The sequence below is a fragment of the Pezoporus occidentalis genome, unplaced genomic scaffold (genome assembly GCF_034315485.1).
Source record: "Pezoporus occidentalis ecotype Australia unplaced genomic scaffold, CSIRO_AGI_Poc_V1 ctg68, whole genome shotgun sequence".
Lineage (NCBI taxonomy): Eukaryota > Metazoa > Chordata > Aves > Psittaciformes > Psittacidae > Pezoporus > Pezoporus occidentalis.
Window position 1 is genome coordinate 2,679,066 of NW_026916030.1, and position 17,478 is coordinate 2,696,543.

At 38.4% G+C, this 17,478-nt stretch overlaps 1 protein-coding gene across 8 annotated transcripts in view; it reads right to left on the reverse strand.

The window, feature by feature from the left end:
- Window positions 1-17,478, reverse strand: part of DENND1A (DENN domain containing 1A) — a 189,512-nt gene that overhangs the window by 66,722 nt on the left and 105,312 nt on the right. For all 8 annotated transcript variants that reach the window (XM_062641011.1, XM_062641010.1, XM_062641012.1 and 5 more), the window contains exons 12-13: window positions 10,002-10,103; window positions 3,466-3,591 (exon numbers count right to left, since the gene is read on the reverse strand). In XM_062641011.1, coding sequence (XP_062496995.1) covers window positions 3,466-3,591; window positions 10,002-10,103 — 228 coding nt within the window. The remainder of the gene's footprint in view (window positions 1-3,465; window positions 3,592-10,001; window positions 10,104-17,478) is intronic.

The following is a 17,478-nucleotide window of genomic DNA, read 5'->3' on the forward strand; positions in this document are numbered from 1 at the left end:
ACACTAACTCATGCACTGTTGGTTTACTGGTTCATACATACATAAAATATATTTGTATCTTTAAAATAAAAGCTTATGAACAGAGTAGGAGCTCTTATTATGCTGAAGTATAATGTGAATTTAAAGTCTGCTCTGTGACACATTCTGAGCCTACAGAGAATAATGAAAAATAGTTTCACACCACTTATCCCAAAAAGTCAACTTGTACTAGATGAGATGGACTATGAAATTAAATTGTCTTATTGAGACAAAAAGTATGAAAGGAGGAAAAGCTGCTGCTGCTTTTAATTTATTTCCTAATTATAAATGATTTTAAATGAACAGTCAGATTTTTCAAATTATGGGACATCAAATGCAAAGAACCACATTCATGTCTGGTGTTGCTTATGCCTCTTTTTACACGTGAGGGTGGCAAGAGAAAAATCACAATGGAGGCATTTGAAAATATGTACTGTTCTTAGAACATATTTTCTTTTTGTGTTTCTATTTGTCTCGGACACACTGAAATGAATTTACTTGCAACCGTTACACCAGTAACAGTTTCAAACTATTTTCTCCAAGACATTAAAATTTTAAAGCAAATTATGACAGCCATTGTGGGCTGTGGATTGTGATACATCAGTGGAGAACAATCAAAGAGCTGCTGCATACATTTTAATATCCTTCCACTATTCAACAAGAACTCCCATCACTCCGTATCTATACATGAAGATGTGTATCATGACCACTCTGAGTACCTGTTAGTGTGTGATCCACAAACCCAGCAAACTGAGCTCATCAGCTGACAGGAAATAACAGTGAACAGAATTGCTGTATAGAAGATGGAATTGCACGAGAGTACACAAGACTATTTCAAGTGCAGCATTTGAAGTGCAGCACAAGAGAGAAACACAGGGATTTAAATTACAAGGTGCCTTTACTAATTGCCAGTTACAATACTCTGTTATTAAATTAAAATCCCATTTTCTTTTCTGAAGCTAGCAATACATTTCCTAATTGTTTTACTCATTACACACTATTGTTTGGAGTTTTGCTGCATCTTCTTAAGAGCAGGTTTTCCAAGGGTACTGAACTAGTTTTTAAGTGTGATGTTCCTAGCACTAACACCAGTCCCTTGGCAACAGCATTTATTGTTGGTATATTCCAAACTGGAAGTGAGGTATAAAGTAGTTGTATGACCTGTCCAATACCTCACAGGATGTCTGTGGTAAAACTGGAAACAGAATGCTAGTCATTTCACTCTGACACGTTTAGCACATGAAACACTTGCAAATTTTCTTTATCTAAATCTTAATATAGAAATGTATAATCAGAAATTGAATTAATTTAATGTATAGAAGGACTTGGCAAAGAAAGCCCTGAAAATTTCCGCTTCCTATTAAAATTGGATTTAATGACATATTTGTGCAATTACGTTTACAAGTCTTCTTGATGGAATGATAAGCAAAACAATTTCTTTTGCTTCCTCAGGATTGCTGTCCCTCAAAGTTGCACTTTCCAGGGGTGTGCCATTGTCAACTGATTTTGAATGTTCATCTTTAACATTCAGCCTTCAAAATACCAGATGGTATTTCCAGAAAAGCAACTTAAATTTTTATTTTTCTTCACAAATCCCTTAACTAGTTAATCTCACACACACATTCAGGCAAAGCATACACCAATATTCCCAGAGTTGCCTGGCAACTAGTGGGAGGAGCATGGGAGAACAAGGAAGCCTGCATGGATGAAGGGAAGTCAGTATCTCCCCAGCACAGATAAAGGAGGCTTACAGCCAGAGTGCCTTGCTAGTTTAATTTTTGTTATTTATATGTACAACATTTTAAACACCTCCCATTATTATACCTTAGATGCTTTAAAAACCCAATACTTAGACGCAGACAATCACAGACAAGTCAAAACAATTTATTTTTAATACAGACACAACACATGGATTCCCCCAGTAAGCTATGGAAGGACTCATGCTGACTTCAAAAGTCATTTCTGAACCCTGAATATGAATTGCTGGAATGATGCTTATTTGATGGTGATAACTAGACTGCTTAAAATTCAGAGTAAGCTATTTTTTCCTTCTGGTTGTAAAAATAACAACACAAACTATAGTATTGAAGAGACTTTAGTTACTGAAACATCCTCAACCTTAAGAAGAAACACTATGATTGTAGTCCAACTGTTTTTTTCCCCTTTAACACCATGATTAAAATTAGATATATTATTTGTCTGCTAGCAGATTTCTTCATTAATCTTCACAGAGCAGGAGAATGCAAAATACAACACCTCAACTAGTAAGCCTTCATTTTCACTCCACTCATTTAGCCTCCCCCCTTACACTCAGAACTCAGCTTCTCCCAGGGGTATTCAAACTCTCCATTGCTACCAGCAATGTTCCATTCTGCCTCCCAATGCTTGCAGATGAAAGAATGTATTAAGACAAAAGTATGTTTTGTCCTTGACAGAGATCTTCTCGTTAAGCAGCCACAGGTCTTAAACAACAGTACTCCAAATCAGCATTTGTGGTGCACACATTTTAGTTCACCTGCTTCTGGAATAGGGATACTAGGATGTTTTGGAAATATTTTGTGGATTGCTCTGTAATTAGTACTTTTCATCCGTCATATATCTGGGACATATCTCATGACTTACACCTGAATATTCATCATACTATTGACCCAGTCTCTGACTATCAGCAAAAGATACACACTTTAAAAGGAACCCACAAAGTACACAACAGTAAAAGCAGAGTGTCATAAAACATGTGGAAATACATCAAATTTGTCTGCACTGATTCGTATCAAAGTCCATGAAGCTACTTGCAGTAAGCCAGGAACAGATGCCTCACTAGAAGCAATAAAACATATGATGAAGTACAGAAAAAACCTTCCCTTCTCAGATGGCACCTAATCGTTGCAAAATAGAAATCAGCTCTGAAACAAAACCAAGAGATTGAATTTTCCTAACAGATCATTTATCGTCAACAGTTACAACTCCAGACATTCTTCATATTTCTGTAAAAGCATAATTTCTTTACTACTTATGTTCTTAAACTTCATGATTCCATAAATTTGCACATATCACAGTTAAGCATAAATAGTGCAAAAAGTATCTTATTAACTTTAAAATAATACAGCAAATAGCCAGGTTTTGCAGAGAGAGGAAACTTTGTCCATTCTGCACTAGTCTCCTATGATCACTAATTTACACACTTATCATCTCTTGTCTAACTTAGCTGTCTTCAAACCCAAGCAACACCAACACCTTTCCATAGTCGTTTTCTCCCTGCACGATTGATCATGCTTGTTACACCTCTTTCTGGTTTGGAAAGTGGAACACTGTTTTCACTACTACTCAGCCAGACAGCCACAGTGCTGGCCTTAGTAAAAGCAGGCTATACTACACTTTGAAACCTTGTTAGTTTCCCCACTATAGCTGCAGATTTACATATCTTATGCTTACTGAGTTCTTACTTACAGGTTCAATTTTCAGGGCATTTCTGTAGCTCCCAAAGAAAGATGCTTGTGCTTTGAGAAATGCTCTTGCAACACCATCTCCAGTGGTTGTAGAGACTTTCTTCAATCTGCTCTTCAGTGCAGAAACCTGAAATCACACAAGAAGACCAGATCATGCTCTTATCAAAACCAAAGCTTGACACATTGGGGCACTGCTAAATGAAAAATGTGCTAACCACAGCAGCAGTTATGATAAAAAGTGACATGGTGAATTCAGAGTTGAATTTTTCAGTTCTAAAAGTATTACTTTTTAAGCTCTTTTGCTTCTCTAAGGTATGGTTGGATTCTATTCAGAAACCAATAGGAAAATAAAAAGCTCCATTTCAACCTTCCCTCCTACTTATAATCAGCTGTTAGCATGCCATTGAGTACTCTCTTGCAGGTAGTCCATGAAGTTCTGCATCTTGATTAGGATCCATGGAAGAATTTCAGCTAAATTAACATCATCATTTCAAACATCACATTAATAGGGAAACTGTTCAGCGCAATCAGGCCATCCATCACCACCAAAGCTAAGAACAGATTCTGTACGACTGAAAAATGTGTTTGCCACAAATACAGGTTTTGTTGTTTTTTTTCTCTTTTAAGGTTATATTGCCTTGTATTTCAGAGGAGAACACCAAAATGAGAGCTTTATTTGTGCATATGGCAGGTTCCCCTGGCTGGCTCCCAGACTCCCACCCAGCTGCTCCCTCACGCCCCTCCTCAGCAGGACCTGAAGAGAAAACACACAGAAAAAGCTTGTGGGCAGAGATAAAGATAAGGAGATCACTCACCAATTAAGCATCACTGGCAAAACGGGCTCAACTTAGGGAAGCTAATGTAATTTATTGCCAATTAAAATAGAGTTGGGTGCTGAGAAATAAACTAAAACACCTTCTTCCCCTCCACCTTTTTCCCTCTCAACTCTCCTACCTCCTCCCTCAGCGGCACACGGAGATACGAGTCCACCATAGCTCGTCCCCGAGCTTTCTTCCTCACCCTTTTACTCTCCTCACGCCCCTTCTTACACCTGCTTGAGGGGCAGCGCCATCCCTGCCGTGCCCGGCCGGCTCTGCCGCGGAACCGGCCGGAACCGGCTGGAACCGGCTCTGTCCTGCGCCGGCCTCTCCTCACAGCGGCCCTGCCGACGCCTCCCCGCAGCAGCCGGTGCAATAGGGAGCACACACCCCGCAGGTGTTGCAAGTCTCGATTTAACGACATTCTGGCGACCGAAGGGGGGTTTTCTCCCTGATTCCCACTACATGTGAACCACCTGTGTGCGGATGGCTCTGCTCTTAACCCTCACTTGCCCTCTCCCACCGTGGAGGTGTTTGATTACCTCAGGATTCAGAGCTGCACGTCAGGCAAACGCAGCCCTAAGTGTCTCAATGCCGTTTCCACAGACACCAGTCACAACAAATCCCAACGAACACATCCATGCAGAGTTAAAACTACCACGATCCAGGTTACCTGAATACTCTTTGCTTTCTGTGTACACCAAGAGCTAAAGTTTTAGAGGATTATCCATTACTGGATTATCCACAACTGTTCTGTGCCTCAGAATTTCTCGCACATGCAAGAAGGTTGTGACTTAAGTTTGATGCCTCTTTTCTAGTCCTCAGAGCTCAGTAAATACTGAAGTAAGGTTGTGTATCTATATATTATTGTTTGTGACAGCGTTCTTTTCCAACACAAGCTGAGAAAGGAGATAAAAACCTCTTTCAAACACAAACATCAAGCTCGCTGTGTCTGTGCTGCAACACTTTCCGGTTACCTTAAATCATTAACAAATAGTTATGTCAGTTTCCATTTTTCAGTGTCGCAGACAGAGCCAGGACAAGCTAAGGTCTGAGCTATCTCCCACACAACACACAGCAATACAAACCCAACAGTCTGGGCACCGGTTCTTAAAAGGAATCCAACTTCGTGCTTTTAGAGGCTGTGGTCATGTTGTGCAAAACCTGAGCTTGATGAGAGACCTTCTGCAGAAGACTGGAAGGAAGCACAGCTCCAGAAGGAAAGCAGAAAGCCAGGAAATCCCCAGCCCTCTGAATTTGCAGAAGAACATTCATGACTCCGTAAGTACCCATATTGTGAACACAACAGAAATAATTCCATCAATAACCAGCAAATCTGCCTTTTTCAAAAGCATGCAGTACATGACACCAGATTTAGTCAATCATGCCCATGAAATAAGCTCACTCCTATTCACTGAGAGAACATGTCTCAAGGAGCTTTGTTATTCTTGAAATCTAAAAGCTTCATTAGATTTTCAAACCTGAATGGCACACTTCTCCATGTTTGAAGGGGTCTGATGCTGAAGGGATGAAATACACATGTACTTCCTATAGCAATTTACGTAAACCATTTAAAGGTAGCTCTTTAAAGTGCAATAAAATGTCCACAGCTCTGAGTAACTTCCAAATCCATCTCAAACATTGTTAAAAGTGATTTTCACATTCATGTAGAGATAAAGAACTTGCCATTTATATAAGAAGAGCTCTATGCTCCATTTTACAACAAAGTTCAGGAAGCTAGTCACAGCCTTTCTGTGTTTCAGCTTTCCTATTTGGTATAGAAGCAGAATATTGATATGTATTTTGCTACCTCCTAAAGCTTTCAGATCATTTGTTCTCTTTTAAGACTAAATCAAACACTGTCGGATGTCTATTTCATGTGTGTACACTTTTAATGTTTCAATCAGGATTATGGCAATAGGCATGTCATAGTGCTTTTTAAAAAGACAAAACTGTTAACAACAACATACTTAAAGAGACTAACAAGAAAAAAATAACTCATGTTTACTCTGGAATACTTTAGTACATAAGACAAAGTAGATTATACAAGCACAACTATGATTCCTTCCTGCCTAAAGAGGCAGGAATCCTAAAAACCAGGCTGTGACCACAAAGATGAAGATTATTTCTAGCCAAGCAGACACATATACATGCAGTCTATCCTGAGAGTGTTTTTAAAGACGATTTTTATACTTCTGGCAGTTCAGGTTTAAAGGTCCGATTTAAACTATCACCATGTTTCAAAATGCAATCTGTGCAATGCAGCATAATGAAACGGTTCAGTAAAGGTGCTAGTGAAAATTCTTTTAATTAGGTCCAAGGCTTTTCTGTTGTCAACATGAATAAAAGCAAGGAACATTCTATTGCAAACACAGTGTAAGAAATCAAAACGGATTCACCTTTAAGGAAACGGCTGTGCTATAGAGTTGTAGCTTAGTGCTTCGTGCTGTCCTGAAAGCAGTTAATTTCCTGCTAAGTGAAAAAGAGTAGCATAGGCTTCCTACTTGTGGTAACTTGTTAATGAATGGACAACAGCAGCATACACAAGGAAATTATTGACAGCCTGAGATATTCATAGGCTAGTGCAAATTTACAATACGCTCACAGCCACCAGATACACAAGATATCTTTGGCCCAGTACACAGCATTGTATCAGGGCTTCATTTAATAGAAACTGCAATCTGACAGAGCGAGCTTACGCTTTATTCTTTGTAATAAGAAGCTCTGACTACAACGAAGACTAGAAGATGACACTTATTTGGAAATACATGAAAAATCCATAAGGGTTGCATGAAAAAAAATTACTACCCCCTCTTCGCTATTCCTTGCAACACAGACGGTGGTGTAGGAGACTTGTCAGCAGCAGATGCACTTATTGTAATCACAGTCCTTAATAAATCTCTTTTTTTAATATTGACTATTTTAAAAGGAAAGTTACTTCCCAGGGCGTTCTCATGCTGCCAGATTTTCAGCAAAATATCAGAAGCAGAAGGTGACTGAGGGACAGTTTTTCACATTTCAAATAGTTAATCAGAAATGCAGTAGTACACACCTTGAGTGCCAGCAGGGACTGCCGGGGTAAACTGGGCAAAGAAGTGGCTTAGTCTGACTCTGCTGGAACTGCCTCAGTGCCAGCCAGCTCGTGTGGCACAAATGTTAACTGGAAAGACACTTCACTGTAGCCTATGTTCATTTGGTTCCTGGGAGTAAAAGACTAAAGAATAGTCCTTTCTAGATTCCCAAGAATCAACAGTTTAGGTCGCAACCTGACTACCATTAAACTCAAGCACAACTCACTACCTGAAGCTCTAAAATAATCATAGGACTCCATTTACTTGATTAAAATAGCTGGTCAAGGAGAGGGGAAAACAGCTTTAAAGATTTTCCCCCGGATTAATTACCTGATGGCGATGACATCGCACAGATGTTTTTCCTCACTGTTGAATATAGATAGATCAAATTTAGCAAAGTAAATTTTGTGTCTATTCAGTACTGCATCAGTTGCTCACTGTTCACATGAAGTAGCAAAACTGGCAGAATAGTCTGACATAAGAGCCATTTATGATCATGAAACTCCTGAAGATATTTTTAGTTCCTCAGACCATACATACATCTATTTAAGACTGAGACCAGTGGGGAGACATGCTCCCAGAATCTCCCCATCCTTCTAGACAAGTAAAAGAAGAGGAAAAAAAAAAAAGGGAAAAAAAAAAGTATAATGGATTGGCTTTAGAGTCTCCCTGCTGAGATGAACAACTTGATCCACTTACAGTTCCAAACACATGATGCATGAAAGAACTGACAGAAATTCAATTCTTGCAAAGAAGAGCAGCTGCTCTCTAGTGGTCAAAGCCAAATATTAAGCAGTCTGAAGGAAAGGAAAAGACCTAGAGGAGAATACTTCATTATCTAGGTAACTAAAATAATGAAACAAAGCTAAATAAGACATAAACACTGATCCCAAACATTAATTACACAACGCAACACGATTCAAGTTAAGGCTTTGTTGCGACAAATATTAATCCCAGCTGTATTTATATAGCAGTTGTGAAAAAAAATACACCATGTACGCTATTTGTGAGCCATGCCAGTTAATTGAATTTGCTGGCAGCACTTCCTCTGCTATGCTCCAAACATCCTCCAAGATAAAATGTAGCTTTTAAATAGACCTGTGGAAAACTGAATCAAGAAATCTGAACTAATAAAACACAACTCTCTACTGTTATAAAAGTGGAGTAAAAGTAAATAATGAAAGGAAGGAAGTCTCTTAAAATTTATTACATTCCAAAGCTTGAAGTTCTGCGTTTATTGGTGAAGTCTCTTCTGATGTTCTACAGTGCGCCTACAACAGCTCCTTTAATGAAGTCTCATAAAATCTAATATAATACTTGATTGTTGACAAATCATATACATGTTTGAGGCCCCGCACTCACTGTATCCAGACATTTCTTACATAATTCCATTAAATTTACAAGTCTGTCATTCCCCGGGCTGTGGATAATGGCGCGAGCGATGACCAGCTGGCACATTTGGATGCTGGGAGTGGAATCAAAATGAAAAACTATATAAAGCCAGAAAAAAATTTGTGGAAGTAACTTTTATAGACTAAATGCTTGACTAAAGCCAAAATGTTCACAATCAAGACGGACCTTTCATCCAGAGCTCACTGTTTTCGAAGAACGGATCACAGAGAAATGACGGGATCTCACAGGAGGAGGTATACTCACATGGGGTATATTCACCATTACTTGTGTTTTAACTCAGACAGACCCAGCTTACACTGAGCTCCCTGCGTATCAATTTTATTTCTCAACTACACATGAAAAGGCATAGATCTAACTGTCAGCACAATATTTTGAACTAGTAAAAGAAATCCAGATTTCCCCCTGCCATTTCCTCCTAAACAGTCACCCTCTGACTTAAAAATAACTTCTTACACTCTTACATTACTGTTCTTCCCTCACAGCTTCTTTAGTGTAGATGATTACAGCAGCAAGTAGCAAGGTGGGTGTATTTTTCTTCCATTAACAGGAAAGATCAAGTGTTTATACACCATTGCCATTAAGTAATTAAAAAATAAATAAATTACTAATAAAAATGTTGAATGAGAAAGAAAGTTCCAAATTATATGCACTGAGCAGGGCTAGATGTTAACATGAAATAATCCTTTTGATATCACAACTCAGGATATAAAATGTACAAAGTTCATGGAAGCCTACCTGGAAGAAGGCACAGGAAAACACCCACACAATTTCATCTGGAAACAAAAGGTATCTAAAAATGGATTCTTTTTTTCCCTCGGTGAAATGGTTTAAAATAGTAGTACTTTTTCACACCATGAAGAAAGAAGTTTGAATTTTTGTTTCCTGTTTGGTGGTACCATAACCTGCACGTTTTTCATTTGTTTTTTTTACCCACAGAATACCAACTCTTCAGATGACCGGAAACCTGATTGTGCCATTCCAAAACTGAAACTGGGTTGCTGCAGCATTGCCATCTTATGTGAGCATTAGTTAATTTTCATTAGGAGCCTTAAAAAATATGACTGCAAATGTTCAAACAAGCATTCTTTAACACTTCAAAACAGGAAAGAATTGAGGTAAAGCAATTTACTCATAATAATTTAACAGAACAAGACACCTCAGTTAGAAAACAAACAGGTCACAAGGACTTAATATTTTAAGTAATGGAATAGTTGGATAAATCATTTCATACATACCACATCATTAGGAAGACTCTGAAGGTCATCAAAAGGGGTTTCCAGTGTGTTGGTGTCTACATTAAGAATCACTACATCTTCCAGGGCCATGTTTCTTACTTTCTAAATATGAGCAAATTCAAGAAAAGGTAAAGGAAAATATAAGAGTGAAGAGTTAAATTTTAGGCACAAAGGACACAAGTGATAGTGTAACATCACGGCATTACAAAAGCATTTTAAAACTAACCAACATTCCTGTCTTTCTGTCACCATTTGTTTTATTCATTTACATTTTATATTGCCAAAAAATAACCCTTCAATTTACGGAGGGTAGTCCTTAACATTGTGCACACTGAAATTTCTGAAACTAGTGTTACTGTTTGAGATTATTTAAGAGAAGATTTATTTCAAACACCTCCACTAATGCTTGTCTTAATTCTGGTATCCTGTTTGCACATTTAGCAGTTTCTAACTGAGTCAAATAACAGCGAACAGTGGCCTTTCTAGGAGTTAAGAGCTGCAGTAAGTCAGGGTTGGGAACTGGTTTCCAAATTCCAGGTTGAATTTTAGAGGCAAATTTACAACTGTATTTAAGTAAAATGGATGCTACCAGAGTTTAATAAAAATACAAATCATTAAAATGAAAAAGAGCTAAGAGAAAAAGAACACCACCATATCCTGGCCACTAAAAGTTCAGCAAGTCTAAAGTCTTTATCCTTTCCCATGAACTGAAAGGAAGAAATGGCTCTAATCTAATTTGAGTGTTAACATCATCTGTAACAGTACATGGACACACAAAAGAAAAGCACAACCCATTTCTCAAAAGAGTGATCATTAGTACCTTTGACTTTAAGTGTCTAAAGCTACTGGTGATCTAAGCAAATTTAAACGTTGTCAGCCTTTACTTCCCTGCTTAAACAACAGTAAATGAATCACTGATATGAAACAGAGCAGCACTGAAATATTTATTTTAACACTTTTTCACTAACAGGAGAATTGAGGTTTGGGGTTTTTTTGACTGACTGATCATACATATTTAAGCCCTCTTCAAATAAAGCTTTGAAAATCAGGAAAAGTGGAACTATAGAATACAGTAATTAAGGAAATGTCCCAGTGAAACTGTAAACAAATATTTAAGTTCCAACACACCTATACATAGGACCAAATGCAAGTTCCTGAGGAGGAAAATGAACAAAACCATACTCCATTTTTAATTGAGGTTTTGCAGGGTGGGGGGAATTGTTTCCTTTAAAATAAAAAAGGAACTAAAGCTCTAAAACAATGGCAAAGTTGAGCCTTAGGCATCTAAATAATTACCTTTGGTTTTCAAGGCTCAGTCCTCTGTCTATAAAGAAAACTGCTGTGTACTTGGGGGCAGAGGGGGAAGGCAACAACTATAAAAACCACTTTGTAGACATTTAATTTCAGGTCTTCCATGAGAAATGTCTTTAACTTAAATGGAGGAATATTACATTTAATGCTTCTCATATAAAAAGCACAAGCACTGCATGACAAACCAGGTACTTTCCTCTACATTTCAGGAACCAAAGGTCACTCTGTTGGCTGCATCTGATAAACTCTAAAGCAATCCAGGAGTCTTGCTCCTTCTAGGAGTCCGGAAGCACCAGACAAACTGATTTGCTCCTTCCTGTTTCAGAAAATTAAAAATCTCACTTATACTCAGAGGAGTCTAAAAAGCTCCAACAAAAAGGCCTTGCAATGTACTTAACCAAAGCCAGAAGCTTGTCAAAATCGAGTACTAGCAGGACAAGACAGAAGGAATTAAAACCTCCTCTTGATTCCTGCCAGAGAAACAACAAACGTGTGCTTGAACTTGTCAATGGGTGTTTTCTGTAACTTTGATGACAAATCTGCACCTTCCTTTCAGCAAAACATCTTTTTCTGTAGCAAAGAACAGGCTTGTGACAAGGGCTGGCTGACACAGGTCCAGTACAAAAGGATGATTCTTGTGGTACAAGGACTATAAATGCTGATCACCTCCACACACGGCCCAGAAATAATTGTACTGAAAGGAAGGCTCATTAAAATCTGCTGTGCTATATATTTACACTGTGAGGAGGACACCATTACTTCAAAAGTTCTCAATATTTGTATTAGGACAGGGGATTTCCCTGGGGACAAATCTTCAAATTTAATAAAACACTAGAGAATAACGTGATTTATAGCATCTATCTTGCAATGCATTTGAAGAAACATATTTTTTCAGTGGTCCAACTGTGTCTTATCCTAGAGAAATGCAAACTGACCAGTTAATCTTAATCCTTACCTGGTTTTATTGTTTCTCTTCACTGTAATCTTTGACAAAGGTATCATCAGATAGTTATAAAGGCTTCTGTCAAATAATCACATGGCTCATCAAACATAGCACCTATCAGCCCAAGTCACTCGGAAACAAAAGCATTTACTCTCTTGCTGGAAGTTTAGTAAAAATTCCCAGCATTCAACTGCATTTCCCACAGTAATCCCATTGGAGTCTATGAATTGCAACTCCATGTAGATCATTTTCACTGTTAGAATGTGCGTTCTCGTAATTTTCTCAAAGCACAAAGGGACAGCCACTAAGCCATATACAGTCACATTCCATATTTCACAACTCCCTGAACATCAAGAAAAATATTACAAATAAAGTGATACCTGTTAAACAGAATGGACTATATTCACTATGTTCGTATTTTGCTGAAAAAAACGTGAAGAAGCAAAGAACAAGAGGAAATATGAACATTACAGTTTCCTTACCTAATTTTACTACAGACTGGGGATTTTGGGGTCAAAAGAAGTGATTCAGTGAAAATGTGCATCATGTATCACTTACTGCAAGCCTTTCTTAACCATCCTTACCGAATTACTTGTAGCCATAATTAATCATCTAAAAACCATCAAACTGAACTAACATCTACACCTGCCTTTTATTTTAAATGTCTCTTTTTAAAAGAGTGGAGAGGTACAGAAAGCTGGTTTAACAAGCACACTGAACCCATTGTTTATGGCCTCTATAAACATGGCTTAGTAAGAATTACTGACTTAATCAGAGAGAACTTATCTCCTGGTGAAAAGAGCACTTTAAATTTCAGAAATGGCACCTTTGCTGTGAAAATCTCTTAACTTTTCAAACAAACTCCAGGGGGCCTTAAACACCAGGTCAGTAAATAAGCAGCAGTTAGAGCGTCTGTCCGGCTCACAAGCAGCCAAACACTTGAAGTAATTTAAATGTTTTATGTGAAAGTTCACAAAAATACCAAGAAACTACATTTGAATGGGAGTATGAATGGGTGCTCCTCTGTCTCACTCGGATCACATGCTAGAAGCAATATTCATCAAAAATACTAACACCAGTTTATACTAAATGTTATTTTATGATCGCTGTCTGCAGTTGGCAGGTTTGCATTTCCTACCATAAAATGCCCCAAGTTAAACTTCTCTCAGATGAACAATTTTATTGAATAGTTCACTTAAAAACCAACAACACCCCCCTCCTACTCCCAAAACCAATTTGCATAACTTCATGGTTAAATTGGTGCCAAAACGTAAACCAAGTTGATTGTGAGGTTTTATAACCAGATACAAATGTGATCAAGGTATTGAGAAATGTTGCAACAGAAAAAAGGAATCCTTTTGGAAAGGTAAAACTCTTAGCAAAGCCTAATATTCTTCACAGCTACTTTGTACATTATATTTGAGATTCTTATGAAAGTACGGCTCACAACAAGTCGAAAATCCCTTTACTTAATGGCTTGTCTCTACTTAGTTAATAGTTTCCCTTTATTTTCTTCAGAAAAACACCACACCACCGCAGACAACAATGTGTCAATCTGGCTGCCAGAAGCAGGAAAGGCAACGGATATAAAATTTTATTATTTCATGCCCCAACAGCAGCCAGAAGGACTTAATGAAATCACCCTTAGATTTACAATCTGAAATGGCTATTCAGCAGACAAATCTGGTTAGGCGGGATGTGCCCCCTGACCCCCCGGCCCTTTGATCCGGGCGCAGCAGGTGGGCTGCGACCCCCTCCTGTGCATCTCCCACTCTTCCGCCCAGTCCCAACCTTGATGTGCAGTGCCCTGATCCTGCACAGGTGATTCTCAAGATCCTTATCATAAGCAGCTGTTGCCAACTGAGTGACAAACATCACTACTGCTGCTCTAACGCTGTTGTGCAACGGAACAGAAAGAACCTTCTACGCTTACTGGTAACTCTACTTGGTACCATCTTATTTGTCTGTCTCAAAATTCCTTGCACACATAATCTCTTACTGAAACACAGGTATTATTTTCATTTTCCCAATAATTGGATAAAAGACAATTCCATCATATTTTAAATGCACTCTATTAGTACTTCTGAAACCATGTACAGCCATATTTATGATGTTTGTGACTAAACTACACTGAGTTTAAGACCTGGATCTAAGCATACACATATATATAACCCTTCATCTAAACCCTGTGAAAAAGCTACACTTCTTAAGGTATAGCTAGAAAAGGCAGTGATTAACTAAGTATAAATGGATGGAAAAAGCTAGTTATTACTCCTCACCTCAACCAAAAGATATAATTAACAATTAACACTACCACTGGAAGATGCCAGTGGTCAATGAACTCTCAGGGTGTCTTCTGCAGCATGGAGAAACCACAGGGCACTGTCAGGACTAAGCCCCGGGCACTGTCAGGACTAACCCCCAGCTGATGAAACCTGTTTCTCAGTTCATTATCTCACACTCTGCTCAGGGTAACCGGTGTATTATCAGGCTGGATCACAAACAGTGCATCCTCCTGCCAACCTGAACAAAACAAGGTAAATATGCCCAAAAGTGCTTCCAGAATATGTGTGGGTTCAGTGGAGGGAGCACACAGCTTTCTGCTCATCTGCCTAAGGAAGAGACTATCGACATTACTGAGATCAGCTGCCCCGTCTAACCATATTAAACACAGCATGAATTCTACTGAACCTTCTCCTAACATATTTACTCATAGCAGGTTGAAATGAAACAAAAATCTGCTCCTATAGGCTTTATGATATCCACAACTGTCCTTTATGCTTAGGAATAAATATTAGGCAAACATTCTGACAAATGCAACGTGAAGTTTCACACACAGCTTCATCCCGGATAATCTTGCAAGAATTAAAATCCTGAAGTCCCAGAAAAAGCCCTCAAGTGACAGGAATGAAAAAAAAAATAAAGGCATAAAAAGTACTTTTCTGATGATGAACTTTAACTCTGATGGTTGTGTTTGTCCCCCATGGAAAGGGTGGGCGTTATTGTTACTGGAATAACTAACTGGCAGCCTGGCACAGAAGAGCACAGTGCCAGCAACTCCGTGTCTGACAGCTGAACAGAACTATCCACAACAGTTAATCAAACCCACATGTGTCTAGATTCCAATAGGTAGTCTACTAGGTCAAGGGCATTCCTCTTCCATCAGCACCATCACACTAATAACCTTCCCACAGAAACAGTTGCTGAAACAATTGTTTACTATGACAAAATGTAAAAGGCTGCCTGCGAAGTTTGACACCACTCATAGCATGCAGGTCAATTTAATAGTTAGAACAGTAAACCAGCACAGAGCATGCAGGTAGAAAATAAAACAAGATTATGAAAGGGACTTGTTCATTTGATAGGGTTTCATTTTCCTATCTCATTATTTATCAATACTAAGTACTTATCTTCATCTAATATGAATTCAATTAGTTCCGTAAGCATGTTCCATTATTCATGTGATAGCTCCAGCCTTGCTTATCCAACAGCTTATAAACTTTTAGCCTTCTTTGAAGTCACTTTATGGATTGCTAAATGGAAATCTTATAAAGAATGACTAACTAGGTGATGATAGAAAAGCTGAAAAATAAGAGCACAAAACACAGCTCTATATTTTCTACCAAGTTTTTCCCTCATAAATCAGTTGGCGCCCTCTGACCTATAACAGGAGATTATCTTATCTCACTGGAGAACATTTCAGTCACAGCAAATTAGATTTAACAGTCAATGGATATGCTTGATATTTTAATCATAAGAAAAATTTGTCATTTTCCATTAAAATAACTGCTCCTTGTACAGAGACCCTGTGTAACATGGGAAACTGCAAACTAACTTTAAGATGCAAAATGGTTTGGAAGAAAACCTTTTGAGGTGAGGGATAGTGTGTATTTAGTTTAAAATCAGTAACACTGCTGCTGTATTTCTTCAAGAGGACCTGTTCCAAAGTAGGGAGAGCAAAACCCCACAGAAACACCACCAAAGCCAGAAAACTATTTCTTCCTTTATCCCAAACCCACCCTCCCCACAGCTTGCTCCACACAAGCTTAGGCTTCCACTAACATTTATGCAACAATGACAGATTCTGCAATCGGAGCTGCTGGAGCAGAACCCTCAGCCTATATATAACTGCAATCGCCCCCGTGGGGCCCTCCAGCAGATAAAGAGTCCACCTGCCTGAACTTCAATAGAGGACTGGGGAATTAATCCCTCATCCTGGAACTAGAACATGTGAATTAACAAAACACTTTTAGAGATGTATTTGCTGAGATTTCAGCATTTAAAGAAAAATTAATACTCAAGACTGGCAGTAATTTTTAGTTGTGTCTTAAAAAAATACTTTGATATGGAAAAATTAGTATCTTGTGTTTTAAAAAATACACAACTGCTAGATCACGAGGAAAAAATTGCTGTTGTTACTAAATTGTTATTCTAATAAATAAACCACACAATTCGATACATACAGATGAAGAAAAAGACAAAGAGTAAGCTTTCAGCATCCAACACAGGCAAAGAGGTAAACGAGAAACTGACTGGTACATCTGACCCATCACCTTTCCTTTGCCCAAGGCACAGAGAAATCATACAACAGATCCACGAGCCTCTGTGTTTTTATCTTTCAAGGGAAAAAGCAGGGCTAGTTGGAAGATTCATTTCTATCTGGAACTATTCAATCTATCCATAAGAGCAGAGGGAGGAGAGAAGACAGTTTGTTTTATTTATTTAATTTATTTCAGAAGGCACTTTGAATCACGGTACTTTGCCAAAGTGTGTCTGTGTTCCAGAATCTCGGGCTATTCAAAAGCCATACTGGATTTAGTACTAAACAGATTTTTTCACAAGTTACTAAAATGGATAAAAATTGGCTTCTCCAAGAACAACTCCTTTTTTTGAGTTTTTACAGATGGAGTTTGGAGGCCTGCAGAGCCCTGCAATCTGAAACATGGAGACAAAGGGAGAGGTAATGGGTTTGTGTAGCAAGGCAGGAGTGGGACATCACACAAAGCAACTCCAAGGTGTAATTATGAATTTTATTTTTCTATACCCATTGCCAGGCTCACCACGTAGCTCTTTGTGAGCAAAATTACTTGTGAGAGCTGACAAGTATCTGCACTGAGATATGAGCCCATCTTCTACCACGTCTCTTCCTTCTTTTTTATAGATACTACAATACACATGCAATCATTACCTGGCACAGACATGGGGCAGAAAGCTTCCTGATTA